Raw genomic sequence first — 19570 nt, 5'->3', positions numbered from 1 at the left:
TTGCTGATTGTCACACTGAATTATAAAGATTTTTTTAACATGTTCTGCTGCTCAAAGCACTGTAATTTCACGATGGTTGCTTTTACTTAGAGTCAGCCCAAACTTTTGTTTCTGTGTCATATTATTTGAGGACACTTTCTGATTGGCATTACCATTCCAAAAACCCAATAGCGCTCTCTGCTTTGTCTAGTTTGTATTGAAATCGACGTGAGCTGTATGAATGGTAGAACCCAAACCATCGGGGCGGGCATCTCCAGACGGGTCTTTCCCAGGGCAGCAGGGGGGGAGCGGAGCGCACGCCCTCGCCTACCGCGGGCTGTGCGTGGTGCGGAGCCCGGGGCTCTCCTCCCGGGCCCTCGGGGAGCCGGTTGGCCGCGTCCTCCCCCCGTTATATCGCTGTAATTACCGGTGCGAGGAGCGGGAGAGGCGGGAGCGGGCAGGGCCCGGCCGGCAGGGCTCTGCCGCAGGCAGCGGGACGCTGCGAGCCCCGGGGCGAGGAGCGGCAGTAGCTCCCGGCGGGCCGGTGGCGGTGCCGCTCCCGCCCCCGGGAGCGCAGGGGCGGTCATTGGCCGCGGGACGCGTCACTCGGGCGAGCCGGGCCCGGGCGAGCGGCGGCGGGAGGAAGCGTCGGCCGCGCCGCGCCGTGCGGAGGGAGCGGCGCTGGGCGCGGCCCCGGCCATCGATCCGTGCCACTTCCCCTAATGGCCCGTCTCTTCCTCCTCCTCCCCCTGCCCTAGGGCGGATCGTCCCCCGGCCTCCCTGTATGTGAGAGACGGGGCCGGCGCCTCGCACCGAGCCGGGAGCCGCGGCCGCGGGAGGAGCGGAGGCTTCGGGGAGCGCTTCCTGCCCACCGCCCGCACCGCCGGGCGCGGCAGCCCCAGCATGGAAGCCATCGCCAAGTACGACTTCAAAGCCACCGCGGATGACGAGCTGAGCTTCAAACGGGGGGATATCCTTAAGGTAAGTGGAGAACTCGGGCTCGGGAATTCCCTCTATACCCCTGGGCTGTTCAGTTTCTCTCTGAGTCTCTTCCTGTCCGTCTGACCTGACCCTCTTTTGGGTCCCCAGAGAATGCCATCTCCTTTTAATACGGAGCCTCAAGATCTTCGAAATCCCTGTCACACCTCTCTGAGAGCAGGAGAAGCTGTTTTGTTTGAGTATTAAGCATGCGTCCCAAAGTCTCTCAATTTTCTCTTCTGAGATTGGAATATTTGAAAACTTAGTCATAAACACGGCAGCAAATAAGCAGAAGTACAAGATAAAAGGAAATTCAGTGTAGAGATTATGAGAGAAAGCCCCATAAAGTAATCAAGATCAATTTGGTATTCCTTTTCTTTGCCTCCTGCCAAGGATTCTAATATCAAAGAACAGTGATTGAATTATTTCTCAGTAGATAATCTTTTAGCATCAGGCTGTCAAATATTGAAGCTGAGTTTTATCTTCAGTCCTGATGAACTGCAGTGATAAGCTTGTGGCTGAATATCTAATGGATCTGTGCAGATGTAAGTGAATGTTGCAGTGCATTAGAGGAATTTTGGTCTATAGTTTGTTCAATATATCAAAGGCTTTTTTGGCTTCATTTGAAAAAAAACAGTTGAGTTTCTACAACTGTCATAAAACTGGACACACAGAACAAGCCCAAAATTTTATTTTAGGGGGAGTAAAATACAAAAATCCACAGTAATTTGGCGTCAGTGAAGTGTAGCTCAGAGCTTTGTTGCTTCCAGGTAATAAAAGCCATATTGCAAAATGCTTTAGTGGAATTCATTCATAATCATTATTTCTCCATAAAGGTGGACTTCACTTCCTAATGTAATATATTCAGTGTTAAGGTATTTTTAGGCTGCATTTTTTCTAAAATGCTTGGAGTAGAAGCAGTTTTGAGCAGTGCTTTTCCTGCAGATGTAAGGCTGCAACTTTGTGTGTGCTGACAAATCAAGTCCTGCAGACCTCAGTGGGATTACTCATTTGCTCAACATTTTTGCCAGGGAAGTGCTTAATTTTAACTACTGTTTTAAAATAAACTGGAAAAAATAACCTTTATGTGTAAACCTAATATGTTTCTTTTATAGCTGATATTTCAACTGTGACTTAGTTAAAAGTGTGAGGCAATAAACAGATAAAGGTTGCTAAAGCATATAATGTTTTGAGATTTTAACTTACAGAATGATTGCATTTGTGTATGTCCTACACATCCCTGCCCCATAATAGGCCTAAAAGCTCCTGTTAGACTTGTACACCTCAGTGCCACTGTGTGTGTAAATTACCAGGATATTTCCTAGGGCTATTTTTAAATGTTTGAGACTATCAGAATTTTGGAAACCTTTTGTGAAAACCTTGCTATATATAGATATTTATTTTTTTTTAAACCTGAGCTGTATTCTTCTATTTCAGGTTACAACTAGTTGCCCTCAACATTTATAGTGTATTTGAAGTAGAGCATGGCTGAAGTCAGCTTGTATAAAATGCTGAACAGGAAGGAAAAATAAAGTATAATGAAATACAGTTTATTGTAAAGTGTATTCTCAGCTATTTTCATTCAATTTGGGATAGAAGTTTGCTTAGAGTACATGAAAAAATAATGAAATTTTCATTTGTTTAAAAATATGTTCTTCTCAAAGAAGTAAAGGAAAAATACATTTTTTAGTGTTTTTAACGTCTAGTCTGTGTTAAAAGTTTTGCATCTGTGTACAGTGGCTGATAGTATGATGTTCTTGAATCCTGTCTACTTGATGTCATCCCACAGATACGAATTTTGTCACACAGAAACATATGTATGTTGTTACACTGCATTAATAATTATACTTTTCCTGGAATACAAAGGATTTTCCTACTTTACCCAAAACCTAGGCTGAACACTTCCTCAAAGGATTTATGAACAGTTTGTCAATCTGTATTTCCTTATTTTTCAGCTCATATTCATATGAAAATGCTTGCAAATTTTGCATGTTTTCCTCATTGATGAGGAAATAGGAAATATGAAAAATTATGAGCCATAGAAATGGTAAATTGCTCAAGATTATCACTAAAGTCACTGGAAGCATCAGGAGTTTCAGGAATCCTTCAGCACATAGTTGAGCTGAGTTCTGTGCAGTGTGATGAGATTTACTGTGTAAAGCTGGCAAATTTCAGACAAATCCAAATGAGTTAGAGCTGTTCCAGTTTACCCAAACTATTTCTGTTCCAGTTTACCCAAACTAACAAACTTCTGTAGCACTTTTTTCCTTTGAAAAATCTGTTTCACTTCAAATGTGTTTGAGGTTGTGGAAATTAATTTCCACCTAAAATGCTAGGTCTATTAGTTAGATCTATTTGCTCATGACTGAGAAATTTTTGGGGTATCCCAGTCATGTGCCCCTTGTGATGTCTCTCATTACCAGATCAGTCCTCCTGTCCTCAAAGGAGTTGGGAAGAGGAATAAACTTGTAACGTGTTGAATGTACACCTGCACTCTTCAGCGTTCCTTGCTGAAGGCCATGTGTCATTTCATGTAGAAGCCTTTTAACTATGAGACACCTGTGGTGATGCACTCCAGAGAACCACATCAACCTGATGGCCATTTGAGGATGGCAGAGGATTGATTTATAGCAAAACATGTCACACAAGGCAGGAACAAAATCTCTAACAGTTTAATTCTCAGTCCTTGGAAGTCCATGTTTCTCCCTGTGGGGAGAGAAGGCAGAGATGCCCAGTCTGGCTGCTCTGACCTCAGCAGATAACTTGCCTGTGATGTCATGTGTCATTACTGCTGCCTACCCACAGATTCAAGACCTGATTGAATAGCACTTGAACTGGAGCCATTAAGCTGGTTGTTAGTAATCTTGTGGCTGATTTCCAAAAGTGAGTGAAGATAGTTGACCTTTGGACTGCAATTGTAAAACAGCTGAGTGAAGAGGAAAAGTGCTTGCCTTTTTTTTTTTTTTTTTTTTGTGGGCACTACATGGTAAAATCTGCTCCTGTGGTTCCTGTAACCCTGGCAGTACAGTGGGTCCTCTACCCTTCTATCCAGCAGCTCTGTAGCAGTGTGTGGTACTGCCTCTCAGGAGATGCTCACTGACAGCTTTCTCTAAACTTCACATACCTTAAATACTACTTGCTGAGCCTTTTCCAAAGAAAGGCAAGATTGCTGCTTCCTTCTGTGTCTTCTGACAGTGCTGCAGCTCTCTAGCTTCATGCTTTTCCTGTTGCTTCACAGGAACTTGTTGGTGGCTGGGGTCTTACTGAGGGATTCCTACTTGAAGTCTTGATTTACTGTTTTTTCACTTCGAACAGATGACGGTTGTCCTGATGCCTTTACAGGCATTCACCCTTTTTATTTTTTTTTGCCATATATATTGACATTGGGAGTAGTTGAATTCAGTCTCTGTATTTGTTATTCAGGTTTTATGACCCCCAGAAGTATCAGCCTTCATGCTAAGTGGCAAATACCCAGATCTAAAGTGTACTAATACTTGCTGATGGTTTGGCAGGAACCAGGGGGAGAAAAGAGAAAAGAGAAAATCCCCATTTTAATTTTAAACTGTAAACTACTGCTCCATTTCTTCTTTCTCCTTCTGTCATAGGGTTGAGGCGTAGCTGGAAAGTGTTCTTCTGAAGAAGTGCATAAGTTCCCGTTCCCAGTAGATGTCAGCATAATTAATTCAGGGGTGCCTAGAGATTGTTTTTATGACTCAAATGGTTCAGATGGTGTTTTAAGTAGAAGGTCATCATCTTGAATTTTGAGGTTTTCACTTTTGTGTAATACACAAACCAGCTTCCTTATGTGCTAAAAGAAGGATTTCCATGGCAGGATTTTGATCACTTCACAATTTTGTTCAGCAAAGTCAAGATTATTTTTCCCATTCTGATCATACACTTGACAGTTACCACAGGTTCTGTCCACGTGAGTGTTTGTCACCACATTTATTTTCTTTGTCAGCCCTTAAGAGGATTGATTGTTTGCTAACAGTTGATGCTGAGGTGGCATTTTCAGTTCCTGCATGAAAACCATTTTTCTGTGTCAGGATAGAGTGGAACAGTTTCAAATAGAAGCAGGAAGATGATAAATGAGGGGAGCACTATCTCCCTTCTGCTCTTTCCCATCCCTCATCTGTGACCTCACCTGAATTGGCTGTTATGTCGTAGTGTCTGTCCTGGAGAACAGAAATTCATGGCTTGCTGAAGACACGTGCCAGTATTTTTCCTGGTTTGAGTGAAACTGTCTCTGCATTCAGCCTTCCTCTCCCTTCTTTACACAGCCCTCCATAATTTCCCATTTGTTGTAATGAGATGGACTCAGTGTGGTCCTGATGATTTTAATGTGTGCAAAACAATTTTCTGAATTAACAATTCAGCCAAATTGCAAGCACTATGTGCTTTAGAATGAAGTAGGTCAGATATTAGAACAGGTTGCCCAGGAAAGTTGTGGAATCTCCTCCATCCTTGGAGATACCCAGACAAGTCCCTGAGCACTGTAATCTAATTAGACTTTCTCTGATCAGGAGGGTGCATTGGGTGACTTCCAGAGGCCCTTCCAAGCTCCATTATTCTTTGACTTAGCTGTGAGTGGCAGCACTACTGTGTGTGATGGTTGATTTATAGAGGTGTGCTTAGGTCATGTTCCCTGGCTGATGGCCTTGAATTAAGATGATAATTGCTATCAATATGTGATCAATATTGCAGCCTAAGATGGTAAAACTGTCAGAACACTACAGAGACATAAAACCAAGTACAATTATCTGAAATGTAGTTGATTTGGCAGCCTGGCAGTGGGAGATCTGTGTCACAAAGAGATGCTGCTACAAGGGTCTGCATTCTTCTGATCTGCCAGAGTGTTCAAGGCCTGGTTTGAGTGCAAACTTCTCAAATACTGTTCTTCTTATGTATGAAAGTAATCTGAAGGTGGGTTATGTCCCATTAGACAACTTCTGTAGGCATCAGGGTGAAGTGTGTGGGAAGGCAATACAACCTTAATTTAGTAGATAAATTTAATCTTAGCAAAGTGTGTGTTCTGTATTTGTAGAAGAGCTTGGACCTGCTTAGACCAAGATCATGTTACTAAAGGTATTTCTGTGCAGGAGACATAGATAGGGAGTATTCCAGTCTGATTGTGTGAAGTGCTCTTTGCAAGCAAGGGGTAAACACGTTCCACCTTAAATATGGCATCTTTTTTTTTTATTTAGAAGGTTTTTGTGATGATTATTTAGACATGTCCCTAAAAGTGGAGAAAGATGAGCTCTGTGAGCTACCTGAAGGCTGCAGGAATTCTGAATTTTGAACAAGCTAGTGGTCAGCTCAGCTGATTTTTTGGCACTGCCTTAGCATATGTTGCATTCTGTGATAACCAGGGAGATGGTGCTCCCAGAATTTGAAGCTCAGCTGAACTTTGCCAGTTTAATGGAGGAGCTGTTACAGCCTCTGTGCAAGGTCCAGCTTGTGATATGCAAGGTGTGACAGGCAAGTGTTAGCACAGGCATAGCAGCAAAGTGCTTTTGGCTTGAATTATTTATCTGCTTTGTTCAACCTGCTTGTCAAACTGCAACCAACGTGATGTGCTTTTGTTTTTATTTACTTGCAACACAGAAATGCTGCCTCCCCTCTTGGGTCAGGTGACATTTCAATAGTTGTGTTAACTACTGTGGTTAGGGATTGTCTGAGAATTTCAGATCAATAACATCTGTTATTCTTGGACATCCTGGGTGTTAATGAACTAACTTTGATTTAGTTTATTATTTTAAATTAAAATGGTTACAATTTGATTGCAGCTTGAGGGGAATAAAGGGATTATGATTTTTAGTGGCATGTATTAAGTACTGAGACTGTATTCATAGATTTCCAGTTTGTGAGCCCTGCTAATTGCTGGAGGAGGGATCCTCTCTGTAGTGATATTCAGACTTTTCTGATTTCTCTCTACAATTAATAAGGATCCAACTAAGCAAGGGAAGATAAGAAGTCTGTTTTTTCTGTGTAGAGCTCAGCCTAACAAGGAGTGAACTATATGTCCCCTTGATAAAATCCATTGTGCCTTAAAATTGCCAGGGGCTACATACCATAAATCAAATATTAAAGCCTGAACTTCAGGACAAAAAAGTACTGGGCTAAACTAATACTATTTTATGAAAATGTAAGAAAATTAGGCATTAGTGTCCTAACAACACTGGAGCAAATCTTACACTCTCAAATTGGGCAAAAAGGGGCTTAAATTTATGAAACTTGATTAATTTTACAGTGAAAATCTAAACTAGAAGAACTACTAAAGACAATGTTTGGACATTTTCACAATTGCTATGAGACTGAAGTGTTGTTCTATAAGCTATTATACTGAAGATGGCAGATTTCCATACTTGCTCTTTATCCCTGAATTACAACCTTTGCTAAATTTTTAATAATTCTATTTATATGCATTTTAAAAGGTTTGAAGAATCAAAGCTAATTTTAGAACCATAACAACAAACAGCTTTAAAAATCCAGTCAACATGCCTGCACACACTTCCCCCACCTCCCCCAGAAAAGCACATTTAAAGCCATTCACATCAGCAAAGGATTTGACAGCAGACAGGACCTAGTGGAGATGAGTTTTTTGTGCCTCTGTGGCATGACCTTTCTTCTGGTCTGTGGTGTTGAATGGCAGAATGTCCTTTCCAGGTGTGACAGCAGAGGGTTGTTGCAGCAGTGAGACCTGAGGTGTCTGTCAGGATCCATGCATTTGTCTGCACTGGTTCTTCTTTAGCTGCAGCCAAGCAGCTCGAGGTGGCTGTAGTAATGATAACCCCACTGAGGGATTTGATGTCAACTACAAAACACACACAGGAATCTGGATGAATACTTTGCTGTGTTAATGTCTGAGCAGCTACTCTTAATTAACACAGTGTAGCAGAGGATAAGCCTATTTCCCTACTTCCCCCTGCCCTTACTTTTTTCAGTGCTAGTGGGATGGGTCCTAGCCAGAGAGATCAGGCTGTGACTTGTGAATAGAATATTTACATAGGGAAGTGACCAAGGAGATTCATTTGCTCTTTCACTGGTGCCCAGTCTTACAGCTTTAGAAACAGCATTTGTGTAGTTATCTGTTTCACTGGGGCACTAGTGAAAAGCGGCACTAGGTCCAAATGTTTTATGTTTTACTTGCTTCATTTAGCATTTTGCTGGGAAAGCTGCCTTTGATCTCTATCATTTCCAGTTTTCTCTGAAAATTTTGTTAGATTTAAAATGCAAATGAGTAGGTGACTTGTGTGTGTTCTGCATTTCAAGGCAGATCAGGAGACTGATACTGCAGCAGTTTGATACATGAGTTCTTATCTGCAGCTTTATCCCCCAGCTGTTCTTGCTCTTTCATTTCCTTTGCTGGTCCTCCAGTGTCAGTTATCTCCCAGGCTGGGCAAGCACCCAGCAAGGGGAATAATTAATATACACTTGGAAATAAATATGTTTTTTAGATGCTTTGTCCCTTGGGAGGGAAAATAGGACAATACTTTCTAATGACTTTGGGGGTGGGTTGGGTTTGTTTTCATTTTCTACATTGGGAAATGCAGGATAAAGTTGTTTCTTTCCCTCAAATAGCCAAAACCTTTTAGACAGACCAGCAGCACTGTCCATTTCAATCTGTCAGGCCTTGTCCTTGTTTGTCACTTGGAGGCTTCTGCCCTGTTGCTGAGTATTTAAAGCACTGTGTGAGTGGCACATGCCTTCAGCTTTGAAGACATCTTGTAACACCTCCTAAGAGTAGGTGTTCAAATGGAACAGAAAACGTTGTGAAGCAGAATGTCTGTGGTGGAGCCTGAACTTGTTCCCATGGCTTGTATGCATGATTGGTGCCACCATCTGACAACTCAAGTGAGAATTGGTTTAACAAACTTAAGAATGTGTTTTTTCATGATGACATGTGCTAAACACACGGGGTTGTACAGCTGAGCTCTAATGGAGCAAAAAGTGAACTGACAGTCTCTAAAACTGCTCATGAAAATTATTTTTAGGGTATTTATTATATTCCTGAATCCCAGATGCTACTCTACAATACTTCCTAATTAGTTACTAGATGCATCTGAAATTTGCATTTTAAATGGTTGTGTTCATAATTTTCCTAAGCCTGTATTTCTCTCTTTAAGAGAAGAATGGTGTTTTTTCTATAGATACTGACTAAAAGCCCATTTTAAAAATGTTTTAAATATCTTGAAGAACTTAAAAGGCTTTTTATCCCTTTCAGGAATGACGGCTAAACTTGAATTTCTGTATCTGATCTTGGATCAGATATCTTTTGTCTCCAACTGTTTGAGGTTGTGAAAAGCAAATAGTCCCTGGTACTGGGGACTCATGAAATCAGTTGGGTTTTGATCCTGTGGTGGCAGATCAGAACAGTGACTGGAATAAGGCAAAAGCTAGGAACAGCTATTTCTGTTTAGGAAGTTGACTGTCAGCCTCTGTAGAGTAATTAATTTAGAATGGTGATGTTCAAATGTTACTGCCCTTTATAAATAAAATATAAGAAGAGAATACTCAACAGAGTAGAATTATTCTGTTTGTACCTGCTGGATTTACTGGTTTGCATGAGTTCGTGTCAGCCTGCACGCTGTGTTGGGAGCTGCCTGTTGGCTCCACTGCAGCTGGACCTCCTGCAGAAAGCTTTTTTTTTCTCTTCAGCCGAACTGTAATTATATTGTTAGTCTCTAAAACCTCTTATTTAAATAATTTGACTCTGGAATTCATGCTTTCTCCATGGAGCCAACCTACTTCTTGCTCTAACTTGTACTAAAACTCTACAGGTTTGGAGTGGGGGGGAGAGTGCTGCTGTTATGCAAAATTGTTTCCCTTGGAAGGAAAGGGGGGAATTCTTCATGAGTTATGTATGAGCCAGCAGGTTCCACTAATCATAGCAGCTCTGCTAGTGCTGAAGACGTGTAGTATGAGCTAGTCAGCACTCTGGTTTGTGAGAAATTGGCACAAAACTTTAAATTCTTGCAACTCTTGCTGAGCTTGAGTAGGTTGTGCCATTATAAGTCCTGATGTACAGTCAAATTTTGAGTATTCTTTTGTTACCTACACTTCTTTGGCATAAATACGAAAATGATACTTCAACCATTTGATCTGGTTTTTACTTACTGCTGTTAACAATAGATTATGATCTGCTTGGAAAGAGCTATGCTTAGATTTCTGGTCTAAGTGGATTTATTTTAGAATAAGTAGGATTTTAAGCTGCAGAAGTGTGTACCTTTTGTGAGTACCTCTGGAAAATCTGCCATTTTTGCTCAAGAGGTATTTCCTTGAGCTCCTGTGCAGTTCAGGTCTTGTGCTCTAATCTTTACTATTTCTGAGGGCACAACTAATCAAGGAAATTCTTGGGAAGGGGGAGGGAAACAAGGGTTCAAAGTGCATCCTACAGTTGCAGAAGAAGAGAAGAACCAAATGCAAGGAGGAAGATGAGGAGAAAGTGGCAGCCAAGGACAGTGAACACTTTTAAAGATGAAATTTGACACTTAAAATGTTGTTTTTCCCAACCTTGCCCTTGAACAATGCTTGAATTTTGGTGACGTGAATATCAGCTTGACAAATTTGCCTTGGTTAGGCTGTATTAGGAGGAACCTGTTGTGCATATATTTCACAGCTAAATTTTGTTTCTGTAATGTTCTACGTGTTCTCAAAGACTACTTGGACAAGATGTGTCCTTAATCCTGGAAGTGCTCAAGCATGGGCTGGCAGTTCAGTTCCTTGGTAACCACTGGAGTGGAGGAAGCAGAAGTTGCTTCTGCTTCCTCCTTGCCTTCACTTCTCTCCCTATTTCTTAAAATACATTTTGCAGCAACGCCTCTGCCCTACCTCTCCTGAAACTACAGTTTGTCCAAAACTGTGTGGATTTGTTTGTTTTGACTGTTTGTGCCATAGTGTTTAAACAGAGTGTTTCTTCCAGCATCAAGCTGTCTTGACACTTGCTTACACTTTACTAAGAAGAGATACATTCCTCATTTTTCTTCCCTGAAAATTCCTGTAAGGTTAAGAGTGCCACTTGCTCTCTGCCAGGATGGGCAGCTGAAGACTCTTGTGACTCTCCCTAAAATCACTGAATTGCCTAGGTTGGAAAAGATCCCTAAGATCATCATGTCCAACCTTCCTACGCAGAAAAATTCAGATTGAAACCAACAATTTTCTCTGCAGGGTCACAAAAAATAAAGATAACCAAAGTGATTATAGTTGACCCACATTTCCTGATTTCCATCCTTCCCATTACAGCTTGTTGTGTCTGGAAATCTCAAAAGCTGTTACCTTTGCTCTCTTTAGGTAATGTAAAAAGGAAGGGCTTAAGTAAAAAGGCTTCCAGCATTTCTATAAACTTTGTTGAGCTTTCTGTCCTTTGAAAAGTTTGTGTTTCAATCCACCTGTCTCTGTTTGGATTACAAACACCTGCATGATGTTGAAGTAAGATTAGAGGCACTGTTGATTCTATTTGCATGATGAGTAATAAATTCCCCCTAAAGCTTGCTTGTTGAGAAGAAAACATTATTTTTAACTTTTCAAAAAGGCTGAAGTTACTAAACATAGGGCAGTATGTTGATAAAAGAGCTGCTCTGCTGGCTGGTCAGCCACTGAAAACGATCCATGGGTGACTCAGGAGTGTTGCAGGTTGAAATTCTGTGGAAGTGGCTGAACTACCCTCCAAGGTTATTTTTCTGAACCCTTTGAGGCTCCCTAGTTTAAAGACCTCATAAAGAAAATATTGTTATGCAATCTTCTAAGTTTGCTTTGATTCTAACTGATTTAGCTGTTCTTGGTCAGCATTGCAGTCAAAACTGAGAAGTCTGGCCATACCTAATCAAAATATTCTAAAAGCACCTGTTTTCCCTCACTCATGGTTCCCAAAACTCCCAGTTTACTAATTGGGAGGGAGAGGCCATCATCCAAACTAACTCTCATGTCCTAATGGCAGGGATCAAGTAACACTCCTGGGTTTTGTTTGGGTTTGCCAAGGTTTTTCAGCCCCCACAGACAGAATTGAGCTGACTTTTCACCTGGCCCTTGTATTTTGCTGCCATGTTACCTGTATGTCTTGGGCTGCAATGCAAGATGTAACCAAAAGTAGGTATTCTATCACCATTTGTTAAAACCAGGTGGGGCAGTACTTTTTATCTCTTCCGCCACCCATCCTCCCTCCAGGGGGACATCTTCTGTTAATAGGCCATTGAGTCTCACTGCAGGACTGATAAAATTACACCATTCCATTGGGAGATGCCCAGGGCATTCCTACCTGGATATAATCTGAGACTTGGAATATCACAGCCTTTTTCCACTGGATTCCCAGAGGAAGACGGGACCCATCTGCACCACCGCTGGACCCACAGAGGAAAACTACACCCTTGTACAGGATCAGTGCTTCAACAGAACGGCATCTGTCACTCCAGGAGGACTGCAGCCACCATTTAATCAGACTGCTACCAGCACCCTGACTCCAACAGTGTGTCAGGCTGTATTTTGGCTCTGTCAGTGGTTTTGTTTTTGTTTTTTGTACTACTGCATTTTTGTTTTAATTTTCGTGGTAAAGAACTATTATTCCTATTCCCATATCCTTGCCTGAGAGCCCCTTGATTTCAAGATCATAATAATTCAGAGGGGAGGGGTTTAATTGTTCAATTTCAAGGGAGGTTCCTGCCTTCCTTAGCAGACACCTGTCTTTTCAAACCAAGACTCTCTTATTAGTCAGCTTTATCCCTGTCAGTGTGGCTGGTTGCCACAGATAATACTCAGTTTATTGTAACTTTGTAATGGATTATGTACTGTGCTTTAAACTTTCTTTAATGGAAGTGAATTTTACTCTTCACAGTGTTCTGGGAGCAGTTCCCATCTGAAGTAAAGCACACAATTTTCACAGTTAAAAGAAATATGCATAAATTTTTCCTCTGTTCTTTGTACTCTGTATATTTGCCATTCTAGACAGGGCTAGATGGACCCCTCCAGAGCTCATTGTTGGTCAGATGTTTAGCCCTGGACATCATCTTCCTCTCTGTGTAAGATGTTGGCTTCCTTCACTCCTGGCTGGAGTGACTCACTCAGTTGGAGGCTGTGCCTGGGTATTGGTTGCCACACCTTCTGTGCATCTTTCTAAACCCATTTTGAATCAATCTGTACATTACACCATGAAATCCTCACAACGTAAAAGTGTACTGTGTGGAGTAAAGACACTTGCTTCATTTGAAACAGGCTGCCCAGGAGTTTTACTGATTTTCCTCTTTTCTTCTCTCCCCCTCCCCTTTCAAGAGACAATAGGAAAACTTGCCTGTACTTCTCAGGGAGAGAATTGATTTGCAAATGTCTTCTTTTCTTTGTTCCTTTTTTTTTTCTTTTTTTTTCTGAGAAGGAAATAGAGTCTGACCTCTTATAGTCCAAAACTCATTCCATACTTTATCTTGTTGGGTTTGTTTTTTGTTTTTTTGCAACTCCTTTCATTCATTTTAACACATCTCAAAAAATGCTAAATGTAAGTAAGTACTAAGAGCATGGAGGGGCTGTCACAAATTTAGTGTCAAAATATTTGTTTAGTTTTGTTCTTAAGAGACACAGGTACAGTTTCTAATTTATTTTCAAATTGCTGCCCCCTTGATGGTGTTATAATTGCTGAAAGGTAATAGTTTAAAACCCTTAGCTTCATACATTTACAGTTCTTTGGGGCTTTTGGTAGTGTTTTTCCTCACATGTGTTATTTTGTATATTGTAGTTAATCTGACATTTATCACTTGGCCTTTTAGTGTTGAAAGTTATCAGTGTAACAGATGAATTTTAGGGTTTGAGTACATTTCATCATTCTCTTGATGAGCTTTGCCACTTCACCCCTCTGTTACTTTCTTGGATGATTTCTGACGCTTCAGCCAGTTCTGAGATCTTGTGGCACAGCCTCCCTCTGCTATAGACATTAACCCTTTGGTTTCCTTTTTAACCACCAGGGGTGTGGTTCTTGTGTTGGTAATGAGCACATTTGTGAGGACAAGAAACCAAAAGTTGAGTTGCTTGGTTTTTAAATGAGGCAGCTCAAATAAAACCTAGAAAAGCCTTGTGACTATTTCCAGTTTATCACAATGAGTGATTCATCTGCCCTCTATATGGAGTTATATTTTTGTTCTCTCCTGCCTCTGATTAAGTGAAGGTCTGAGGTGAAGATTTGCTTTTATAGCTTTGCCAGAAGAGCCCAGCCTCCAAGCAGCTGCCTGAGTCAACTTAATTGGATATTCTCTGTATTTCCAGGGAGGTATTATGGCTGTGGACCAGTAATATTGCTGCAAAGCAGCTGGGACCAAGCAGCATCTGTCATTTCATCATATGTATTTTAAAATCTTTAGATAAGGCCTGGTCCTGGTTGGTCAGTACATCCTTGAGTTGGCTTCCACATATTGAGGTCTTCCCAGAACTTCACTGTTGGGAATGTTTTTGGATGCATCCACACTAATGCATGGTCTGAAAATCACATTTTGTTGTATAGAAATGCTTGACCCCTTGTCAGGACCATGGGGGGCTTTTTTTGTGGCCAAGGCATTGATCTACTGATTGGAATCTCCCAGTAAAGGGAGAGTTTTAATGCTTTAGCTTTTATTGTGACTTAGAGTGGAGATACTGTGCTGCTATAATGTACCTGGAAGCTTAAAATTAGTCTGTGGTCAAATAATACACCCTCGAGTGTCAGTGACCTGCATTGTGATATCCCTTCCAGGTTATTGCAATGGAGCCATATCGAGTTCTATTTTTGTTCTAATTTGTTCTTGACCTGGAACAATTCCTCTAATTTGAAACACTAATTAGAAGATGATTTTAGTTATCTCTGATCTTTTCCATAAAAAAATTTTGTGCCTTTGTGTCTTGACTTTAAGATTTTGGAGCAAGTTACTGCTTTTGACATTTCATATTTGCATTTCTGCATTATTAATACAAGGAGACTTGGATTTTTTCATTTTTGCCCACAAGCCAAGAGAGGAGCTTTTATTTATCTGACTTTTATTGTAGATATAGCTGGTGTTTCTAATAATGTTATGTTAAAGTATGTTACATATAAAGTATGTTTGTATAAAAAGTATATTATATTTTTTTAAAAAAGGCAGCATGTATCACTGTGCTTGGAGTGGAGCTTCACTTTCATATTTTCTATTTCTCTGAGATAATGTAAGTAGTGTCTCCTTTTAAATATAAAAAATTATTCTTGTATTAGGATTCTGGTCTTCTTCCTGACCCTGAGTAACTCTGGACAATTATTTCTTAGCCCAGTCCATGGGACAGTGAGTTACCAGAGACTAGTGTAGGCTCAGTCTGTTAATGATAAAAAGTTCTACTCAAACTTTGTGTGAGTAAATGGCATTTACCTTTTATGGAGAGAATTTGATATGAACAAATGCTATTTTATTAGTTCTGAAGTGAAAGAGGAACTTCTTTATGCAAGGGGATTTTTTAAAGCATCACTTTGATGTGCAGATGTTGCCCCCTCTTTTTTTTTTAAATTCTTCTCATTTTCCCCTCTCTCCTCCCTTCCAGTGTGTAATTCAGCAGTTTGCTTTCAAGAAGCCCTCACAGCTGTGATTTTGGACTTTTTTCTGAGGTAGAATGAAAGTTAAATTTGCTTTGGAGTTCTTGGGTCTTGTACTGTCACAGTTGAAGTCAGAGTAAGAAGAGTGTTTTGGCATGAGTGGATGTCACAGACCATCAGCAGCTGTGGCCACTGTGGTCCTTGCTGTACAATGGCATCTTTCCTCCTCCTTTCCAAAAGAGTCTTTCCACTTTTTGCCATTCAGTGATTTCTGGCGCTTCTTCTTGGGCTTAGACAAAGGCCATTTAGTTTTGATAATTTTGTTTTAAAGGAATGATCCCTTGCCATCTGATTCCATGTCTGTGGTTCAGCTGGCCTTCTCTCCAGTTCCTCTCTCCATCAGCAGTTATCAAAGCATGTTCTTTTTTCAGTCTCCTGAGGAGTGTGTGTTTTTACAGGCTCTGGTGGGAGGGTGTTTTTCTTTTCTCTTTGAAAAAAAGGCTAAGCTTTCCTGTTTGGAAATTGTTGAGCTTTTTATGGTTAAATTGAGGCCACTGTGACTTCAGAATTTGTTATTCCAGACTTATGAGAACAGAATTGTGGATCTTTCATTCTGTATCCTATTGGTTCTCCACTAATTGAACTTTCATTTAATGATGAGTTTAGAGAAGAAAGAAAAATGGATTAATGTTGGAATGAATCATAACTTTTTGACTCAAGCCTGTTGTGACCCAAAAATAGGCTAAACTTAAATGCTATTAAAAGTTTCTGGGATATAATAGTTCATTATCCTGTAGCAGCCTGAAAACAATCATACATTTCTTCTGAAAGTTACTGTAATTGAAGATCAATGTGAGATGTTGGTACACCAATCCTACTCTGTTTTTAGAGAATTTAGTGTATTTGCCTTATTGAGGTTTGCATGTGCTAAAGGCAGGAGTCACTGGGAAAGCACTGAGGAAGCTTTGTGCTAGAGAGGCTGGAATATTGGCACTTCTGTAAAAGATGGGATTGGTGATTGATAAGTGTGCATAAGTGGGTAAGAACACTGCCCAAGTGTTCGTCATAAAATTACTTAAGATACAAGGTTAAGAATATTGACAAGTTGTATTCCTCATGATCTAAGACCTATGGAAACCTGGAAAATGAATGAAGGATTTATAACTAAAACCAGTTGTTTGGGAAACTGGAGATTTGGAAAGATCACTGAGCTTAACCAGTCGGTGCAGTTTGGTTCTACTGGCTTTTAAAACTGTTAGAATAATTGCACAGAACAACCTGTGAAGAAAATTTGTGATTAATTTTATTTTCAGAAAGGTTATTTAACTGCAAAATCCACTGAAATACATTTCTCCTGTATAGTTTTTAATATGTATTTTATTTAATGTGTTTGCCTTGGTGACTGGTTTTTTTTGACATTAAGGTTTGCTTCTTGCAGGCCCAGAAGTTTGAATTCAGTGTTAATCATGGCTTTGGTGAACAAAGATCTTTCAGTACATTTGTTATTTAAAATCTTTTTCTCTTAGTAGAACCTGGCCAGGTGGAAATGACCACAGTTGCATCTCTTAGCAGCCTCCAGAGATGTCTTGAACAGCATGTAAGAATGGATTGTTTGTGTCACAGCACAGACAGTCTGTAGCCGGACAAGATAAATCTGGCCATAACAAAAATCCAGTTCTTCTTGCCTGGTTCAGGAGTACACGAGTTCCTGAGTGAGCAATTATAGGATAGATTTGAACTCAAACAGCCAATCATGTTCAATCCAGAATGCACACATAGCACGGGTCAAGGAGCTAGGTGTTGTTAAGACCCAGACCAATCAGTTGGCAAGGCCTGGGAGTTTTGAGCCACCTATAAAAGGAGGCTGCCATAATAAACTGTGGCTGTTTGTTGATGAATCTTGGTGAATCCTGTCTTTTCTGTCTCTGACCAACATCCCCACATAACATGTTTGAACTGTCTTTGAACTATGGGTTATTAGTGCAACACTAGCATAATTCTGGTTGGGTTATTGTTGTTACTTTTAAACCATCAGGTTTGTTTCTTTGTTGGGTGTCTTTTGAAGTATGACTGGTGATCTGCACTCACTGAAACATGGGTGCAAGGAAACAGCAGTGTGCCCTCTCAAGGCTTTTAAAAGCAAGTTCCCCAAAAATCTTTTTACATTAAATGGCCTCTTTATTATCCTTTTATTCTCCCCCATTCAGTGTTACATGACCACAGAAATCACTGATATTCACATAATATTGTACAGTAAAGCTTCATCTTTTTTGGTGAGATTGTGATTTCATCCTGTGAAATGTTGGTGAGTTTAGTTTTATAGAGCCAGTGGTGCAACCTGCCTCCAGTGTGGTCTGATCTGTCACACTCGGGTTTGCTGCCTTTTGGGCTGGTTAGCATTATGCAAACGGGGCAGGAAAGAGTCAGATGATGTTCAACATTCATATCAAAAACCATTTGCAAGTGTCTTCTGCTTGTGTGTGCATGTCCCACTAGCAGCAAGGAAGTGGGACCAGCTTTGCAGTTACAGGAAATTGAGGAGAGTTCCCTTTTCTATTAAATATTCTCACTGTGAAGATCAGCTAGATTAAATATCTGTCCCTTTCCTCTTCAATTCAAGATGTTGCTAGACATGAATCAATAAAAACATTAAACAAACAATAAAAATTTCACTGATTAAAACTGTCCCTCTGCAGGAGACAAATCACCGATAAGTAACATTGCAGTTCCTCAGTGGTAAATTTGTGGTTTAAATGCCTTAAACAATTTTTTTATATTGTAGAAAACTGAGCTCTTATGTCACACTGAGCCAAAATGTTGTTGGCTCTATGCACTGAAATTGCCTTGATTTGTAAGGGAAAGATAAGCACCATTAATTTCTCTTTATTTTAGTCAATGCTGCTTTATAAGTGAATTTCTGATGTAGTTATGAAAGTGTCTTGTTTTAAGCAAGGGTTTGATTACATGCCATTGGATTAAGATTCTGATAGCAAAAATTCATTTCTGCCAGGAGGGTAAAATTACACTATTGGTGCTGCTGTTCTTTTTGTAGGGATGTGATTGTTGGTGCAGCCCTGCAGAGCTGAGGGGATCAGGTCTCCCCTTCTGGCTTTCCTCAGGGAGCCATCCCAAAATGAAATGGGTAGTAAGTGCTTTGGGCAGATCTGGACATCTTCCCCACAAAGGAGAGTTAAATTTAATATTTTAAATGATTAAAGAGGTGGGCAGCAAGTCCTGCATCTATACAAACAGGGTTGAGGCAATAAAGAGCTTTATGTGGAGAGCAATCAAATTCCTAATTGTGGCTGTGTCTGTATAATACAATACAAAATCACGAGGGCTGTGAGAGTGAACAGGCTTTTTGTGGGCTGAATTAAGACGTGTAAAATCACTGGCCAAGAGCAAATGCATGGGAACTGTGCTCTTAAACTTAGAGAGCAATTAGTCTGAACAGACAGGTGAACGTGCTCAGTAAGAGACTGGGTCTTGGGGCACTTCTTCTTTTCCCTTTCTCAGGTCTTTGCATATCTGTCTTAAAGTGCTGCTAAATTGTCACATTGAACCTCTGAGGTGTCATGTTGCAGGATCTGATTTAGAGAGACTGAGGCTTTTACTGTCCTGCAGCATAAGGCTGTTTTTTTCAGGGAAAAAGTTAGGAGCTGGTACCTGTTTGAAAAACAATTTTCCATTTATCTTACAGCCACCGGTATGTTTCTAATTCCTTGCATGGTTGCTTGTTTACCTCTATTTCCCTTAACAGTGTTACTTAGTCCTAGGGCATCATCCTGAGCCTCTTTAGTGCTAAAATCCAGCATGCTTTTTTTTTTCCTTCTTTTTTTTTCTTTCTAAATTTTTTTCTTAATTTTCCCTGTTCTTGGCCAGCTTCCACTGAGGTAGGAGAACAGTAGCACTCATAACCACTCTCTTGTATATTTGAGACTATTTCATATGTTCCCCCCTCCCCTCTGCCAGTGTTCATATTCTGCAGAAAGAAGAGTGAAGGGATGGTTCCATGCTGCATTTCTTTAATACTCTGTCTTAAAGCAAGGTTAAAACTGTCTATTCCTGTGAATGCTTTCTGTCAGAGTGGTCACAAATAAAAAT

General features: G+C 40.5%; 1 protein-coding gene across 1 annotated transcript in view; it reads left to right on the top strand.

Annotated features, from left to right (window-relative positions):
* Window positions 1–710: 710 nt before the first annotated feature.
* The window catches only part of GRB2 (growth factor receptor bound protein 2), a 41966-nt gene continuing 23106 nt past the window's right edge, over window positions 711–19570 (top strand). The window contains exon 1 of the mRNA XM_019008525.2: window positions 711–960. Coding sequence (XP_018864070.1) covers window positions 883–960 — 78 coding nt within the window. The 5' untranslated portion in view covers window positions 711–882. The remainder of the gene's footprint in view (window positions 961–19570) is intronic.

The sequence above is a fragment of the Parus major genome, chromosome 18 (genome assembly GCF_001522545.3).
Source record: "Parus major isolate Abel chromosome 18, Parus_major1.1, whole genome shotgun sequence".
Lineage (NCBI taxonomy): Eukaryota > Metazoa > Chordata > Aves > Passeriformes > Paridae > Parus > Parus major.
Note: the sequence above shows the minus strand (reverse complement) of the source record. Positions and strands in the feature narration are given on the sequence as shown.